This window comes from Pleuronectes platessa, chromosome 8 (genome assembly GCF_947347685.1).
Source record: "Pleuronectes platessa chromosome 8, fPlePla1.1, whole genome shotgun sequence".
NCBI classification, from domain to species: domain Eukaryota; kingdom Metazoa; phylum Chordata; class Actinopteri; order Pleuronectiformes; family Pleuronectidae; genus Pleuronectes; species Pleuronectes platessa.
Genome location: NC_070633.1, coordinates 21,242,384 through 21,254,137, shown reverse-complemented (window position 1 = coordinate 21,254,137; position 11,754 = coordinate 21,242,384). Strand labels below are relative to the sequence as shown.

Genomic DNA, 11,754 nt, shown 5'->3' with positions numbered 1-11,754 from the left:
ACAAAAAAACAAAAGGAACTGAGTGAACCTTTATCAGCCCCAGAGAGAATGTGTTCTTTAAAGTGTAAATGATAAACAGCACTGATTAAAGCTTGACGGACACGGAGCGAGTTTACACTTCTGACTGGATGAGCTCCCGCCTCCTGTCAGTGAGTCCAGCACTGACGCTTCACCCTCGGCCTCACCAGTGATCATTCCTGACAGAGAAACACACACCTCAGCCTGACGGTGTGACGTTAGTGCTACTTACAAAGAGAGAGACGTGGACCACACAAGAAATAGGGTTCAGAGTGTCATTTTTAACTTTCTTATTGACAACTAGGCTACTGAAGGTAGAACAGCTTGTTTCTTCATCGCACATTGATCAGACTATTCTCGAAAAGAATTGAGTGGATAAATAGATATCGTGATCTGTGGGCGCAACTAACTGCTACAGGAGCATCTTTATTTCTTTACTTTGAGAATGTAATACCTCCGTTACTGCTGACGTTACCTTCGATAATGCACACCGACGCTAACAACCGCTAAAGGAAAGACTGCTTGGACCTACAACACGACAGTTTTAATTTGAAACTCCAGCTGATTCAGGTCACATGAAGGTCGTAGTTGTGCTAATCGGTCCAGGGAGGGCAGTGATGACCTTCAGCCCCACTTGAGGCAGGAAGCATTTACACAATGTAATAAACAGAGGTGAACGGAAAACACAGAAACAGTTTTGTTGTTCTGACCTTGTACAGAAAACATCTAGGTGCTGCAGCTCTGGAAGTCTGTTTGCATTAAGGCAGATAGATGTGTAAACGGTCCCGGCTTTGAACTGGTTGTCTCGCTCTCTATGTGTATGTGCACAAACACACATACACACACACACACACACACATGCACACATACACACAAACAGTGCAGGCCAGAGTGTGAGTGGTGCCCTGGGAGTCACACACGTGCCCCCATGTGTTAGGCTGAACCCAAAGTTTGTGTGCTCTGTGGCCATCGCCCCCCTCCACCACCTTTCCTCCCCCGCAGCTCCGAGCGATTGTGAGGGGAGAGCCCCGACATGTTGTGCATCCAAACCACTCACTCAGCATCCAACAACACGCTGACAACACTTCAGGTGGTTTTTCTTTGCCCTGAGCCATCTTAGGGGCTGTATGGCGGGGGCTTCTCATCGGGATGGTTGTGAGGGGGGGAGTAGCGTGGAGGAACCATAGTGGGCCACAGGTGGCTGGCTCCGGACTGGGAGTCGTCTGACAGGCCGTCGGGGAACGTGTAGGAGCCCTGGAGGGAACAAACAACACAGATTGGGAGGACATATTCAAAAGATTGGTTACAGAATAAGAACTGAATGCTGTTAAATAGTTGGTCAATCAGTGTGAGTGTGTGTCTCCTGATATTAACTGAGATACTACTAGATAGGATTGGTTTTCTTTTCACATCATTTTTGATGAAAAACATCAGAAACGTGCAATTTGCTGCAGATTCAAGATAAAACCCCGGATCTATTGGATTTACATATGATGACATTGACTTTTGGCCACTGTACCTGCAGGTCGTAGGCGGTGTAAGGCGGCAGGCAGGGGGCAGTGTTGTAGTGGGAGTTCAGAGTGGTGTTAGTGGGTCGAGTGGGTTCTGAGCGGACCGGAACTGCGATGGCCTCTGGTTCAGATGAGCTTTCTGAGGCCGTAGATGGAATCTGACAAAGAGGTAAAGATCATTATTTAATCCACAGGAGTTTACACGTAGAACTGTGTTAATCCATATCAGCCAATCCTGATAAATGGATCAACAAATGTCTTAAGCATCAAACAAGATTAAGCACATTTGGTAACATTGAACCCAGGACGTTCTGCCGTGTCTGTCTGTGAGGAAATCCATCACTTCACATACCATGTCCTTGAAGCCTCCCAGTACGGCGGCGGTGATGATGCCCAGGAACAGGGCCACGATGTTGAGGATGGTGGCCGACCACAGCAGGTGGTAGAGGTGCACGACGTCCTGGCAGCTCTTCACGTCTGTGTACTCGTGGTAGCCTCCGATCACCTCCACACGGCTAGCCCAGTGGGTGGGACAGAGAGGGAGACAGCCTATAGTCAAGCCACAAAAGTCTCTGGCAGCGATTATCTAAAAATGCAGCTACATGAAGCAGGCTCTGAGCGTTTGTATTCAGCACACAGTGGAAGACGTGAGACAGGTTTTGATTTATGGTTGTTAAAGTTCAGGTGTTTTTGTAGTGTGAATGTGAGAAGAAGCCGTTAAGTTACAATGATAGAGTTGGAAGACACAGGCGAGGACATGGATTAATGTCTGATCAGTCACAATGAGGATAAGCAGAGGAAATGGCATCATGGCGTACATTTAAACACTGTGATGTCACTTATCAAAAAGAATTGGCTGGTATGGGTCTAGAAAAAAAGGACCTACTTCCAAATCATGGATGATTTCCTAAACTTTTTCAAAACATCTTTATTCTGAAGTCCCATAAGAGGATGTTGTCTGAAACAAAGGTTAAAAGAAAAAACAAACATTCTTGTGCTGTTGTACAATCAATGCAAAAAAACAGGGACAGCAGAACAAATCCAAACAGTCACAGCAACACAGCCAAAGCAAGGAGACACTGAGTCGGAGGATTTCTTTTTTTTCTCGGCATACTCACTTTCCGCAGTGGTAGAGGTCGCAGCAGTAGCAGGTGTTGCTCCTCACGCGCAGGTTGCAGGACGTGCGCCCCGACGTCTGGCAGGGCACCTGGAGGTCAGAAAGGAATTTACAGTCCCTTTACCCATAATGCACTGCCGGCAAAACTCACTGAGGAGGAACCGATGCAAGCGAGAAAAAAGTGTGTCTCTTACGTCCCGATCAGACGCCGTCTCACTGGAGTGATAATCACAGCGTCCGGCGTACAGGGGCCGGAGGTCCTGCAGCACAAGGAACCGCAGTGAATCAGTTTTATGTCTCTCTGAAGAGTTCATTAATAGTCCACTTATGTTTACTGGATCCATGCTGAATGATTAATGGACATTAGTAATGGAATGTGCTTCCACCTTAACTTGTGAATGAGGAGCTTTTGACTGGACGCAGACACTTTGGACCAGTGTTAGATTATGGATCCCAACCCAGAGGGCCGGTGCTGACATGAAATCCTAATATTGATATCATTATCTTTATTTTGTATGTCTCTGTTCCGGCCACAGCCAAGTGGACGGAGGCATATTGTTTTCCGGTTGTTCATCCATCGTCCTTTTCTTCAAATTGCTGACGTAGACTCACCGATCAATTGATTCAATTTGTGTGTTCAAGTGTCAGGGAGGCCGCTCAAAACATGTTTTTGGCCTCTTGCATCTGCCTTTAGGGAATTTCTTGAACTTTTTGACCAGCTGTCACTTGGACTCGTTTAGATTTCAGTGGTCAGAGGTCGAAGGTCACAGTGACCTCATACCAAATTTATCGAAACTGCATTGCTTGGTGAAGGCATCCAAGCACAGCGGAGCGTCTTTATTTTGCAGAATTCAAATGGCTCCTGTAGTGGTGGTACGTCAAATTTTTCTCCAGAAGGATTTAAATCCCTGACAATCATTTCAAGTTTTTTTTATCCTCATAGTTGAAATGATAGCAAACTCAACCCTGTGATTCGCTGGGATCCTGTTGTGGGTTTACCCGGCTTCTCAACGAGTGTCAGCTGGGATTGGCTCTAGCTCCTCGCAACCCGGTATAGATCATGGAGATGGAGATGAGAAAGTTTAGTTAAGTTCAATATATCTTAAGTAACAGCCAAATTCACAATGGCGATAAATATACACTAAATTTGCATCACTGTGTATTTTGGCTCATTAACGGTTCAGTGTGTATTTAGTGACATCTAGTGGTGAAGTTTCATGTTGCAGCTGAATACCCCTCACCCCACCCTCACCTTCCAGACATGACAGAGAACCTGTGGTAGCTTCAGTTGTCATAAAAACTCAAAAGGTTTTTAGTTTGTCCAGTCTGGGCTACTGTAAAAAAACATGGCCGGCCTCTGTAGAGAGGACTCGCTCCCTTTGTAAATATAAAGTATTTAAATATAAAGTAGAAATTCAAGGGTAAAGAAAACAACAATTCATACAGTTGAAACCCACTAGTGAAAACATCACAACGATTATTTTATATGTAATTTCTGCCAATAGATCCCTTTCATCTAAATCTTACACACTGAACTTTTAAAACTTAAAAAGTGACTCAGTTTGGAAGATAACTTCTAAAATAACAATGTTAACCAACAGCCAACTTCCATGTCTCTGCATCAAATTACATTTCCTATTTCTCTTTCTTTCAACCTCGTAGTTTAGTGTTTGAAAAAAGGTTTGAGTGGAAAATCTCCCATTTTCCATTTAGCTGGCAAGTGAAAATCTGCAAATGCTGCTGCTCTCCCTTTACACCCAGCCCCTAATTCATTTTGGCATAATTCTCTTAAGAGGGCATTAGCGGTTATTTAGTATTTGATGTACTTTGCGTCATGGAAAAGAATCTCCCTGTACAACAAAATATATTTGCCTCCCTGAGAAGGGTGCGGCCACTGCGACGGTCACTCAGGCGCTCGGCATATGTTTAACTACATGTGCAATGCAGTGTATTAACATTAAATCTGGGTGGCATTGATTGATAAGCTTGATATAAGTCGGAATGTTATATATATCCATAATTTATGAGTTTGGTTAAATAAGTGGAAGCTTCGGTGATACTCACAATGTGCCTCGCAGCAAACACTCCATCGACAATAGCGCAGCAGAAGGCGGCCACCACTCCGAAACTGATGAAGACGATCGATGCCACCAACTGTGAAAGAAACGATTTCATAAGACTGTGAATACGATTTGCAGCCCCTCACTGCTCGCTCTCACCACTGTTGTAATGAGTTACATTTGCATGACTAATGTGCATCATCCTGAGAATGAGTCCGGTGAATGGGAGGAGGGGGGCAGCGGGGGGGTCGCGGGCCTGGTAAAGGACGAACAGTGTCGGGGCGCTGTGGTTGTCACCCGGCTCCAGTGGTGTTCAGGGCTGGCACGGTGCCCGGCCCCTTTATGGGCACTTTCACTACTCAATGAGAGACAGCATGTATTCAATTACACATCGCCCCACCCTGTCTGCAGCCCCCCCCCCCCCCCCCCCCCAGCTTGCATTTGAATCTGACGCAAACAGATTCAACTGCGAGTTACGGCACAACGGCCACTTAGGACAACGTCTCCGCGGTTGCTAACGTGAAAACTTCCAGAACCAGAGAGTTTTCAACGAGGCAAGCTGGCCGTTATAGCTCGGATCATCGTTCTTAAAGGCAGCGACTTATTTATTTTTATTCGTCCTCTGAACGAAACGGTCCTCCATAAACTGAGAACAGTTTAAAATGATTTCAATTGAGAGATTTCTGTGTTTGTGTTTCTAATTTACTTTTTCCCTCCCTATTTTTATACAAGAGCGCGGCCTTTTGTAATACCTTTACACCAAAAACGCTGCACTCACCCTCAAGCAGCACATGCTCGGTTTTGCTGTTCTGGTGCTTAAACTCAACTCTGCGCTCGCTAACACTCAGATATTTTGTTGCTGGGAAAGATTTGCTGCTGCTCTCGGATTTCTCCTCCGCTCTTGGAGTTTTTTCTTCTGCACTTGGTTCAAAAATATCTGAGTGCAAGAAGTGATCCACGTTTGGTCGATGCCCACATGTCGGTGGACCACTTTCCCTTCTGCGCAGACTCCGGCTCCAAACTACCTCAAGATTGCAAGATGGCGGCGCCCGAATCTGAGCTGTTTCTGCTTTAACTTTGTACAACGGGAGAAAACTTTATAGTTCGGACCAAAGAGTCAAAAAATCCAAATACAGCTGTATGCAAGAGTTTGGACACCTGTAGGTAAATTAGAACCCAAACTCAACTATAGGCAATTATATTTAAATAATTATCTTTCTGTTGATCAACTAATTATTTAATCTCTCCAGATAAATAATAAACATTTAAAAATACCAAGGAGTCATGAACATTAATGAGGAGCAGCATTATGAGAGGTTGTGTAACGTGCCACAGCTCAGTCACTCGTGAGCCTGTCAGACATCGACTCTCTGCTGCTCAAGGCATCCAAACTCTGCTGCGTTATAGGAAAAGGTGTCATGATACAAACTCATTCTTCATTCCAGCCCTGACAGTCCCTGCCCGGCTCCACTGCGGTTTCCTTCTCCACATTCCACTGTGGACATCAGTCCTCCTCCACTTACACCCCACTTCTATTTCTGACTGCGTCTCCCCCTGCAGCCCGGGACACTTGCCCTGATACACAACACGAAACCTCATCAGGACAACTGGGACTCGCAGTCTGGGTCACGTATGCTGCTCATAGTGTCATATTTACGACATAATCAAGCTCTAGGCTGTGTAAGAGTAACTCGGACTCACACAAAGTTTAATAATAATAGTTGTGTGAGACAAGGAGACACAGAGCCCTGAGGTAATATAAACACTCTTACCATCTGCCTCTTGTTCTCTATCAAATGAGCGCCGATAATTCCCAGAAAAGAGCCAAAGCCCAGCTGAGGAGAGAGAGAAGAGATGTCAGAGCATTTATCAATTTGACTTTACTGCTTTAATTTCATTTCAACTCCACGTGTATGAAACATGTTCACAACTATTTCACTTGTGATACGAGGAAAGTTTCTCTCAATCTAACGGTGCGCTTTGTAATTGAATATAATTTCTTATCTAATGCAATTATAATCAAATTATTTGAACTCTTAATGTGATGAGTTTGAGGCCGAAGCCTTAAGAGGCCTCTTCATCATTGGCTGCCTTCCTGGCAGCGTTAAAAGCTGAGTACTGTGAAGAAAACACACTTATGGACTGAGATGCTTTACCTCACTCAGCCTCTAATGACAATGATGCTGAATAATGAATGTGGGAGAAGCTCTCCCCTAAGAGATCTTCAGTAATTAACTTTATCAGAGTCCAGGAGCAGGAAGAGCTCACGACAAACACACTCTTCACTCATAATGAATTCTGATGGGAACAGGCCTCGTGCTGCTGATGCAGGGAAGGTGTGAACTCACAATGACTCCTGGGTAGTAGCCGCCCACTGTGATGTTCTGTGTCCTGGTCGTCGCTGCTATGCCAAAGACGAGGATGAGCACAGACACGATGAGCAGCATCACCGTCACTATAATGGATTTCCTCTTTCTCCTCTTAAAGGAGCCTGGAAGAGAGCAGATCAGTGAACATCACACTGTGACGCGAGTGGCAAAGTGAAATTAGAAAGACGAGGCTGCTGTTGTAATGAGAAGGAGACTCATGTCTGGAGAGTCTCTGTGCCTTCGACCATCAGTAGCATTATCCCTCAAAGTGTCTAAAAGCAGGGTTTCATAAAGCATTGTGCTTTTATGATGCACCACTAATCTGTCCACATAGAAAGTTTGACCACCTCTCCAGCTCAATAAGACTTTAGCAACAGGTGATTTCACACTCAAAAGATCTCACTTTGTAATAAATCCACTTCGCTGACTCATATCATCTTCAAACTAGTTTTTGCACAGAACAAGGATTCTAGATTTAGTCCAGAATAGAAACCGATCTAGTCAGTTCATTAGTTGATAAAGAATTCTTCTCCTTCCAGCGGTTCTTCTTAGCATGCCACATATCTGGTATCCATCTGAACTCAATAGCCTGAACAATTAAGAAGTTACAGTGATATCTAATTAATCTGTTTTCTCTGGTCGGAAGAATGTGTGTATCAGCCAAAACCAATGAGGGTTTTTAGTTCAGAACTAAAACCATGAATAATATCTAAGATATGAACAAAAACAGATTTGTCTGAATCTCCTCCCAGGGGTTGTTTTCTTGCAGAGAGACGAGCGTCTGCATCAGAGTCAAATCAGATATTCTGAGGCTTCTGGTGACGTCAAACTTTAAAAATTGAAGAGAGAGACTGGAGGGAGTGGCCAGCTGCAATCTCAACTATCATCCTGATGTTTGTTTGTTTCAGCAGCAGCCTGACTCCGGAGCACACTGTGATGGAGAAGGTCTCACCTGCCTCTGGTCGTGTGACAGAAACAATCACTTCAATTTATTCTGTGAGAGAAAATCAATGATATTTATTATGGAGTCAAATTGTCCGAGTCACCCTTTTGATCTGTTTTTATCAATCTGTGGATACGTGGAGTTGGAGGCCACAGACAGATTTAACTCTGACTGAATACTGATGCTGACACATGAAGATCAATAACAGAACGTGCTCTTATTTTGTTCTCCTTTTGTTATTCAGCAGGGAATAACAGTCTAGCATTAATTTCTATAATCTGAGGAAACAACCACTCTAAGGCTGGAGATTGTATTATTTCCTCCACAGCAATTAGACTGTGATGAGACTAAATTTCCTCTGGGATTGTGTTGATTGTATCGTATGTTTAATGACAATTGTTTTCACACTGTGATATATTATACGATCGAACAGTGTTGATAAATTTGAATGCATCATTATCTCCTGGCTCTGACATGCGGGTCTCTGCAGGAAAATCAAACTGTGACTCAGAGTCTTGCACACTTTGATCAGTTTTTGTGCGTCTTCCTTTGAAAACTGGAGTCAGACGTTTACAGACACATGTACAAGCGGCTTTTTTTCTTTACTTACAGTACATACGACTCATGTAGTAGTAAAAGTATAGAGTAGTTTAACATTACTCCATGTAACAGTGGATCACAGGCAATCAGCTTCTTCAGCACAAACCACTCCCTCTCCGCTGGACTGAAAATCAGCCGACTTTCAGTGATGCTCTGAAAAAACACTGCGTCTGAAGGTTCCTCTATAAATTTAAGACTCTATAAGACATTTTTAATAAATCAGTGCAGGCGATGAGGCCGTTTTCGACGTGCATGAACTAAGTGACTTGTCATATTTCTGTCCTGCAGCTGTACATTGCCATAACTACCTTTAAACCTGACCTGGACCTGGATATGCAACGAGAAAGGGTAGAAAAAATAACATAGTTTTTATATGAACTCACGGGTCTGGAACAACCGAGGTGGGGATTGTGACTTTTTTAAATACCTTTACAGTACAGCTGGGCTCTTTGGTCAAAATGTTATAAAAATAAATAAGAGATTATTATGGTTTAACTATGCTTTATGTGTAGAGAATATCACACAGCAAAATGTTCTACAAATCTGAGCTTAAACATATTCAATTGATTATGTATTATGTAATACTTCACCCCTGTGCATTATATCACCATCATAAATCGAACTGTTGTTATATTGCTATCAATAATACTATATTGTGCTGAGTATTGGTATCTCCCTTTCGCAAGAGCTGAAACGTGAAGAAGTATACCAGTGCAACCATTATCAAACTCCCACTGACCATCTGTTCCATAACAACAAACCGTGTGGACTCGTCTGTGATTTTCCACTGACAGCCGCGTGCAACTACAAACCCATGAGAACGACCTGTGTCAGGCTGCATTGAACTCTACTACAGACGGTCACCGACCCTCTCTCACGCGCACGGATCCGTTCACTGGTTTGATTTCACGACCCAGCTCGAGCACTTCAGGCTGCGGTGTCTCTCCGGGTGGCCGCACCTGCAGTGACGCGCTGCGGCCCGAGCCAGGAGAGAACACACGGTCATGATGCTGCTGGAGCTGGTGGCTCTGATGGGTTCATGGTCTTGTTTTGACAGAGGAGGAATGAAGAAGATGCAGATTTAAAAACCAGCACAGCGAGGAAATGTCGCAGATTGTGACCCCTCGGTGTGCTGCAGCTTTTTTCTTTTTCGTTTTGTAATGGAGGTGGAAGCTCCGCAGTGTAAACACGAGTCGTGTTGTTGGTCAAACCTGCTGCAGCCGCGTTGACCTTGCACACACCTACCCATGCTTGTTTCTGACAGGGACAGTCCGCTGGATTGGAGGCTCTGGGGGGGAGGCATGATGCGTAATCCACCAACCACCAAATTAATAAAAAAATCTATTAAAAAAAATCAATAATTAAAGCAGTAGTCACGATTCAACGCGGGATATTCCTGAACAGGTTTCCTTTGATCCTTTGGATGGTGCGTTCACTGTCATTCTCGCACAGCACAAGCTCCACCGCGTCCAGCTGAGCGCGCGGGTCCGTCTCACTCACATCCCCGCGGCTGCCGGTCCGCCTCTCGGTGACAGTGCTCACGGTGTGTCGGTGTCTGACGGAGGGTCTGTGCTGCTGCTGCTGCTGCTGCCGTCGGTCGCATGTGCGCATGTCACAAACATTCTCGGAAAATACCGTTACTCGTCGTTACTCTATTCAATCAGTATAGTAACGATACTTTACGTAACGTCCCTCTACCTTACAGTACCTGAACGTGTCATCACCACCAGGCTTTAGTCAAACGGCCATTTTGGTTAATTTGCATGCTCAAGTTTTTCATTTCATGGTATATTTTCAGAACAATAAGCTAAGTTAACGTTAACATTCCTCACTAGCTTCACACTGTAAGCCAATGTCAGCTTCTCAGTGAGTTTGGTATTTCAAATAAATCCTGTTCAGTTGCGGCTTTGTTGAATTTCACAGCAAATATGAGGAAATGGAAAGAAATGTCAAAAACTTCCTGAGAGGAGAAAGCATGTGGAACCTGCAGCGTCCATGTTGGATCTGCTCATCACAGAGAGCAGAGAAGTTTAATGTCTACTCCAGGTTTAATGTGCAGCCCTTCCAATGGGTTTCAAATATGTTCAAACTGCTGTTTTCAATGTGTTTAAATTGTTTTTTTAATGTGTTTAAAAATGTGTTTAAATTTATGTTTTTAATTGTGTTTAAAATGTTTTTAAAATGTGTTTAAATTGATGTTATTAATGTCTAAACTGCTGTTTTCAATGTATTTTCAAATGTGTCTAAAGTGCTGTTTGAGAGTTGCACAGATTTGTAGATACTTGTCATGGTTTGGGAGAATAAAGTCAAAGTTGTGATAATAGAGCGCCACCAAGTGTCAGGGATAACACAGTGACATATGATTTTCATGGAGCAGCACATTGAAGATTGAACAAGAGGACACATGCTGCCTTCACTCACTGTAAGGTTTAAAATCTTTAAACACACAATATTCTTTGGTTGGAAATTAACATTTAATCCCAGACATTTTGTCTGTGTGCTTATACCTCACTTATTTATTCATAAGAGCAAACCCTAGACAGAGGGATTAATGCACAACAACCATAGAATTCTAAAAGTTTGTGTTATTTCTTACCCTATTTATTCCTGCTGTTGATAGATAGATAGATAGATAGATAGATAGATAGATAGATAGATAGATATATAGATAGATAGATAGAGTGATAGAACTTTAGTTTGAGGATATTATTACAATATTAAATGTTATCATGTGTGTAATATCACTCATCTGACATTTCCACCAAATTGACTTGATTGTATTGTTTTATTGTTTTTGATGATGATCTTTTATTATTTTATCATGGTTCTATTATCTTTTATATCTTTTATCAGTTTGTTGGGTGCAGTCCAAAAGTAATTTGAAGACTCATTACAACTGTTCTCAGCGAATAAATTGCCTATAATCTGAATTGATCTGTTTGAATTACTAGAACAGGATAAACATGGAGTTAACATGTCCTTCTGGTCATGGACCCAAAGAAGCTGCTCTGGAGCAATCAAGCCGAATCCACATATATGGCTCATGATGTAGGGACAGATGATACAGGTTTTAGAGAAAAGTTAAAAAAGCATGTGTAGTGAACAGGTGCATGAAACAATCGCCTTCCCCTGCAGA

General features: G+C 43.3%; 1 protein-coding gene across 1 annotated transcript; it reads right to left on the bottom strand.

Moving 5' to 3' along the window:
• On the bottom strand, window positions 1-10,129 carry tmem255a (transmembrane protein 255A). Its single transcript, XM_053429015.1, has 9 exons — window positions 9,864-10,129; window positions 7,055-7,197; window positions 6,479-6,541; window positions 4,711-4,800; window positions 2,854-2,906; window positions 2,648-2,764; window positions 1,882-2,044; window positions 1,538-1,687; window positions 1-1,272 (listed from the first exon to the last, which is right to left on the bottom strand). The coding sequence occupies exons 1-9, from the start codon at window positions 9,919-9,921 to the stop codon at window positions 1,135-1,137; spliced, it is 975 nt and encodes a 324-aa protein (XP_053284990.1). The 5' UTR covers window positions 9,922-10,129; the 3' UTR covers window positions 1-1,134.
• Window positions 10,130-11,754: the final 1,625 nt, after the last annotated feature.